The sequence below is a fragment of the Scleropages formosus genome, chromosome 4 (assembly GCF_900964775.1).
Source record: "Scleropages formosus chromosome 4, fSclFor1.1, whole genome shotgun sequence".
NCBI classification, from domain to species: Eukaryota; Metazoa; Chordata; class Actinopteri; order Osteoglossiformes; family Osteoglossidae; genus Scleropages; species Scleropages formosus.
In genome coordinates this window covers 5827204-5834475 of record NC_041809.1, presented here as the reverse complement: position 1 = coordinate 5834475, position 7272 = coordinate 5827204, and the positions used below count along the sequence as shown (strand labels likewise).

Below are 7272 nucleotides of genomic sequence, written 5' to 3'. Positions count from 1 at the left end.
TTGAAAATGTCTTTTTAACCAAATCCTTGTTACAAGGAAGAACATGTAGGTTTCGCGTGGAAAACAAACATACAGACTGTGAGTCGCGCGCATGCATCAACTTTTTGCGTCTTGTCCATTTGAAAAAAAAAAAAAAACAAAAAAACTCCTCGGAGAACAATGCATGTGAGGGGTGGGGTGGGGTGGGGGGGCGCGTTTTAGATTATTGTTTCTTAGTCTGACTGTTTGTCTCGAATCGAAGTGTCCTTCTTTCACTTCATCACGTCCTTGTTCTCCGTGGACAGTCTTGTCAAGCCCGTGGAGGTTATGGGGATGTGGGGGGGCGGCGGGACCTGGCAGATGGTGCAGGGACAGGGCAGCCCGGCCCAGTGCTGGAACCCGGTGCCCAGCTGGAGAGGGGGCGTGGGGGTGCTCTTCAGCAGCGAATGCGGCGCTCTGATGGAGGTAAGTCCCGGCAAGGTGGTGGAGAGCGTGGACGACGTGGTGGAGGAGAGCGCGCTCCCGAGCAGCGGGTGCACCTGGTGACCCGGGTTCGCGGTGTGCCCCGCGTGGCCGGCGCCGGCGTGGCCCACGGAGCCGCAGTGGAAGGCCGAGTGATGCCCGCCGTAGATCTCCCCCACGAGCCGCTTCATCTCGTCCAGCGAGCTCGTGAGCATCAGGATGTAGTTGCGCGCGAGCAGCAGCGTGGCGATCTTGGAGAGCTTGCGCACGGAAGGCCCGTGCGCGTAGGGCATCACCTCGCGCAGCCCGTCCATGGCCAGGTTCAGGTCGTGCATGCGCTTGCGCTCGCGCCCGTTGATCTTGAGGCGCAGCTGCTGGATCTCCTGCTCGGTCACCTGCTTCTTGAGCTTGTACTTGGTGCCCGCGGGCGTCTTCTCGCCGCTCCGCGACACGTGCTCGGTGCTCATCTTCTGCGCGAGCTCGCTCTGCGTGGAGGACACGGAGTTGAGGCGCGCGTCCTGCAGCTGGTGCTCTCGCAGATAGATCCCGTCCATGTCTGGCGAGGACGCTCTGCTCGAGCTCGAGTCTGAATTCATTTTATGAGCGCGCGCGGCCGGGTAGGAGGTCGCTCCTCTCTCTCTGCTTCTGCCTCTAGTTTTGAAGTCACTCTCCGCCCGATCACCTGATCGTCTGGGGTCCGAGGTTCCCTCCTCGCGCTTCGAGAGGGTGACGCTGCGCACCGCCGGCTCGCGCTCTCTCTCGCTTTGTTTACCTTTCCCTTTTTTCTTTTTTTCTTTTTTCTGTTTTTTTTTCTTTTTTTTTTCTTCCCCTGGTCGTGTCTCGCGGGTGCACCTCGCGCTCTGCGTCGCGTTGACCGGGGGGATCCGGCTATTTATAGAGCTGCACGAGAGCACGGAAACAAAAGGAGCCCCCCTATTCATAACGGCCTCGTTAGGATGACGTGCCCGTCGCGCGGGGCGGTGGGCTTTCACTGTCCCATTGACCGAGGAGCGTCCATTCACACTCATTGTGCCCCCACCGTGGGGGGGACACTTCAGGCGTGGATCCTGCGAAACCAGGGCAACTCGAAAACACTCGTGCACTTTGCAGAAATAATCATGTCGGGTTAGAGCCCACGCAGTACACTCACCGTGGTAAACTGGTCTTTATTCTTCTCTTCTTGTGCTGAAACTAAACCCAATCTGAGATATGAGGTGTGACTTATGACTTTCAAGTGCCTCTTATTCAAATGACATTTGATTTGTTCTGTAATTTTCCATGCTCACGATGCAAAATTAATGTGTGTGCAGGTTATCCAAATTGTAGTCAGTATTATACAGTATAGCAGTAAAATTCCGAGGTGGTTCCTGTGTAATCTAATGGCTTTTGCAGATTTTCTATGAGAATGTTCTGGAAGACGAGGTTTGGTTTTTTTGGGTAACTCACGAGTGATCTCTTTAATTTCGATAAACTAAGACACGGATTAAAGTATTAACTGCGACCGAACCGGATTACGATTTACCCTAGTAAATACGTTAAGGAAGCAAACAGTCTTTTCTTAATGATGTGTTTTTATGAGAATATTTTCAAGAGCTCAGTTTTTCGCATTGTAATACTGGTAGATGGACACATTGATTGATTGACCAAGACGCTCGAAAGTTCATATAGTTTTAGGGGGTGTGAGAGATGACGGGTTGCTTTATGACTCATTTTTCAAATATCTGGCCCTCCTCTAAGCAAATACATTATAATTACATTTTTACACGTATATACATATAAATATGACAAGCCATATGTATGATCTGTAATAATTGTCAGCTCTGAAGTCGTCTTTGCACCGGCGATGAGCAGGTTAAACGGTGCACCTCATGGTTATATTTTCGGTGGGAGTCATTGCCATTATGTTCAAGGAAAAGGCCGCAAATTGCAGCGCAGGAATCAAATTCACATGCGGTGAAGCCCTGAAGTCCGAAAACGTTGGTTCAACAAGTAAATAACCGCGGCGTCTGTACGTAAAATCATTTTTAGCGTTAATTCAAAGTTGTCCAGTGAACAACTGAAGTCAAGGCAAAAGATATCTGATGGTGAAACACATTTCTAAAAGGTTGAAAATCATAATTAACAGGAAAAGTGTTGTTATTATTATTATTCTTATTCTTCTTCTTATTATTATTATTATTATTTAAAATCTTATGTGTCCAAGGCAATACCACCAATTTTAAGATTTATCTACGTGCTTCCAAGTTTATGATTTTGACATCTGCTGCGGACAGGCAATTTAAATGAAGTTTCAGTGAAAATCCCGATGAAACTCAGTTGGGACACATTGCTTTACTGAGTGCAGCTGCAACTGCCGCGTGCCTGAATTTGCATATGCAATAATCGGTGTTGTGCCAACACGAACAGGTAAACTCTGCAGAAACGTCTCTAAAAGGTAAAAACCAAAGGTGCTTCGTGAAGCAGAACTGTCACATTCAACTTCAATCTTAATTCACGTGCACTGCCAAAAAAAATGTATGCACAGCATTGTAATTTATAGCGACTATCTGCTATTCTGTTTCTTGAAGAGTTAAGATGATAATAATAATAATAATAATAATAATAATAATAATAATAATAATAATAATGTTATTATTTCTGATGTAACCACAAGTACTGAATCTGCTTACGGTCCGTTCGTTCAGCATGTATTTATCGTTGGTTCTGATTTATTAACAGACAATAGCACTATTACTTATGTATTGTTTCACGCTGAATGGTTTGATTTTTCTAAACTGAGCGGTGGATCCCTGTTTTCCTCTCCCTGAGAGCACTTTCTCCTCTTGCCCCCCGGCGGTGCCCTGTCTGCCACAACTGCCCCAACTGCTGTTTTACACATCTCCATGTTCACTGTGACCAGGGGCAATAAATTCGTCATCATAAACAGGGAAAGAGCGGCCACAATACGGGGCAAATCCATTAAATCCACCTTTTTGAGTCTTTTGAGTGCAGTGGATGGAGGAGGTGCGTGCGCGCGCGCGCGCGCGGAGGTGTGTATCTGTGTGTGTGTGTGTGTGTGTGTGTGTGTGTCGCGCTGTCTGCGTTCTTGACCCCCTTCCTCTCCAGCAAAGGCGGGAAGTCCGCACGCGGGAGAGCCCCGCGCGCCTCCAGCTCTCGAGTCCAGCGCCGCCGCCGCGGCAGCCCGCGAGCCCACGCTCGAGCCCATGCACACGTGCAGCAGTGTCAGCGCAGGAGCTGCGCGCGCTGCTCGTCAATGATGGACTGATGGTCTCCGGAACCACGATCGGACGCGCTGGTCTCAATTAAAATATTTCAGAAGAAAGTGTTCTCATAGTTTAATTTACAAAATATGTCTTGTCATATATTAAAAGAGAATTTAATGGGTCGCACAATACATTTTACCATGGAAGGACAACGGTTACATTATGCAAAACATTTGACTATATCGCATTATAATACATCAAAGGGGGATATTGTTTTTGCTCCAGTATAGTCCAGAACAGTCTATTACTGCATCCTCCCATATATTGAAAATATATGCAGTAGAACATAGTAATACGTATTTTGAATTCACAATACAACAATATTTCTTAACCCCATTGATTAGTGTAATTGAAAGATGAAAATATTTCAAAACTATTAAAACAATTACAAAACAGCTACATTAAAAACCCCAAACCTGAAAATCTCTATATTCAGCATTAGTATATATGAGTTTGCAAAACACACATATGAACTTTTTCTCCACCGATGGAGTTATTTGGAAGTCCTGAATATGAGACAATTACTTTTTAACCCAGGGCTGTAATACCAGTGATCCCACAAAAGAGTTCTTTCAAAAATGTTTCAGAGTAAGTGTTCTGTAATTATATTGTTGGGATGTAATGGTTTTTCAATGAATGTTGTTGCATTCAGTGTCTCACAGGCCATCATGTCATCATCAGTTCATCAAAATCCTTTTCACGGTGTTTGGAATAAATCAGAGCTCAGCCATAGATGTGTCCCCTTGCGCTGCGCTGCCGTACTCATGTTTACATACATAGTCAGGTGTGGAGCCTCAGTGCTCCTCAATCCCACGCAACTTTACACACCTGATTTTCACCACAATGTGGGTGGAAGATCACGTAATAAACATGTGGTTGAAAAAGGACAGAAGATCGTGTTAAAACTAAGGACATACAGTGATCATATGACCCAGTCAATGCCGAGAATGAGGTCCGTTTCATTAACCTTCATTTGTAGCAGCAGTAGCTAAAGGCAGAAGTGTAACATTTAAGCCAACTTGTAACATCAAGACATTCATTTGTAAATGATATAAAGTAATATATCGCTTTTTTCAAATTTGTACTTTAGGTTCAAATAGAGGTAAACAATGCAAACATTAAGTTCTGTGTTAAAGGAGACGGTCAAGATGTGGCTAAGCTTTGTGCCAATAATTGCGATTATTTAGTTGATTTTTTTGTTTTTACATAAGGCAAGAAGGAAACTTTTTGAAAGTGCTGAAAGTTGCACAACCGCACTGTGTGTCGGTGTCACTGTCATTCTCTCGTCGGACTGCGCTCAGTGCCTGTTGCTGAAGTGTGAAAGGGCCTCGGTGAAATGTTTCCAAAGACTCACCTGCGGATTTAAAAGACTACAGCAGGTCAGAGAAAGTTCCTGGAGAGCAACATCAGCGGCAAAAGTGTAATCATGCAGATTTCTAGATGTTTGTCCCCATACTTTATTCAGTGCCGCAGTCTTTCAACCATCTGCATGCGAGCATGAAGTGAGAGAACCTCTCCCTGTGTCTCATTTGACAAAGAAATAAAATTGTGTATGTAATACAATCCTTTTTGTTAAAAAAAAATCTTTTATGCATCCCATACCACAAAAAAAGCTGATTCTAATATTCCTCTTGGTGGCAGTACCCTCCGCCCCCCCCTTAGTTCCCCCCCCCACCCCAATATTGAGAATGTGTATCCAGAAAGGCATTGTTTGGACAAAAAAGAACTCCTTCCTCATAAAGGTGCTGAAATGCAAAGAAAAGCCCTGGTCGTCTTTGCTCGCTCTTGGTGGCATTTGAAAGTGTAAAGCTTTGAATACCAATTGCTTGAACTGGACATATGTGAATCCCTTTTAATCCTACTAATCCCGTCCCCAAGCGTCCCTTTGTCCATGGGGGCAGCACACATAGATCTAAGTGAAAGTGTTCCTAATCCGAGCAATGTGGAAAAATGTCTCAGTGTGAGAGATGGGGAGAGGGAGGGAGTCAGTGCGAGGAGCAGGGGGGCGTAAGGGTAAGGGCAGGGGGAGTGTGTGTCTCAGTGTGTCTCTGTGTATGTGTATGTAGGGAGGGTCATTGTCCTGTTGGGTGGGGGGCGAGTGGAGATGTGCAAGGGAGGGGGTGGGGGGGCTCACCTACCCCAAACTGGCTTGGGGCAGGAAACCCACCCAGTGGGACACCCCCCCCCCCCCCCAACTTCTCTCCCACCCTCCCGCCAGCCAGCAGGGTCCACCGCCACTGGGACGTGGGCCGAAATTGGTTTTTTTTTTTTTAATTCGTTCTTACTCAGCGACACCATCTCAGCAGGTAGCCCTTAATGTGCTGAATTCATTTGGGCAGCCCCCAGCTCACTCTTTCTTCCTGTCCTGCACTCCGTGTTCCCCACGCTCCCGGCTCTCCCCAGCTCAGCTCAATACCGTCTTGGGCCAGTGGTCTTTTTGGGTCCGTCTAGTTCGGCAGTGGAAGAAATCTGCTTTCTCTCTTTTCAGAGAAGCTCCTCTGAAGATAGCCGACAAATAGGTGCATGGGAGTGTGCCAAAAACGCGTAGATTCAATATTCGTAAAAACCTAATATGAAATTTATGCATGCAATCCAGTTTCCGTCATATGAACGTTTTGACCCTAGGACTTTCTGCCCCTGTTTTCTGCATGATCCTTTACTGTCTCTTTAGCTCCCGTTTCCATCATAAGTCAAAATGTGCTCATCATGTACATAATCATCACTCTGGGCAACGGTGTCCTCTTACTGACCAGCAGAAAGAAAGCATGAAAAGAAAACCAATGACAACAGTTTGGATTACATGTTGATTGCGGTGATTAAAGTTTCACCCCATTTCAGCACAGACAGGGGTCTTAGGGTCCCTCTCCCCCCTCTCCCAGTGAGAGATCCATCGGCCCAGGGTCCCGTCTGCCCGGAGGGGAACCAGTCGAGCGGAACATCCCAATTGAGGTCTTCGGCGCCATTCAGCGTTGCAGTGCAGCAGCAGTGAAAGCTAACAGGCTTGGGTATGCCCGGCTCCAGCAGGCCCGTTCTCGCACCCCCCAGGGTGTGAAGACGATTCGCCGAGCAGCTGATCCAGATGTTGTAAGGAAGAGTGAGAATGCCCTTCACCTACTCAGACTGGGTTGGCCTGGCTGTGACAGGTGCACAGGCATCCCGCAGTGCCAGGAAAGCCCATCCAGATGCTGCGAGGCATAGTGTGAAAGCCCTCTGCCTGCTCTAAAAGGGAACACGAATGCCTTCGGAAGCATACGTGGTTAAGGCACCCCAAAGAGGTTATACAACAAGGACCCACCGTATTTCACAGGAAGTCCACAGGTGTTTTCAGCACCAATATATATATGAGACGAACGGGACCTTGAACTGGAAGAGCAGATGCTGTGTGCAGGCGAGACCATCGCAGATCCATCCGATCCCATCCATTACGGCCCTCCCTTCTGGGAAGCAGCAGAGGGCCATCAGGACTCAAGCAAAAAGGCACCAAAACAGCTTTTCCAACATCCATTATCTACCTCTGGGGTGCACATTATGATGCATACAACACTTGAATGGACTGAGAGTTAAGATT

The 7272-nt window shown here is 47.1% G+C and overlaps 1 protein-coding gene across 1 annotated transcript; it reads right to left on the bottom strand.

The window, feature by feature from the left end:
- Window positions 1-251: 251 nt before the first annotated feature.
- Window positions 252-1199, bottom strand: olig3 (oligodendrocyte transcription factor 3). The gene has a single exon (XM_018749414.2). The coding sequence runs from the start codon at window positions 1035-1037 to the stop codon at window positions 252-254; it is 786 nt and encodes a 261-aa protein (XP_018604930.2). The 5' UTR covers window positions 1038-1199.
- Between the last annotated feature and the right edge of the window lie 6073 nt (window positions 1200-7272).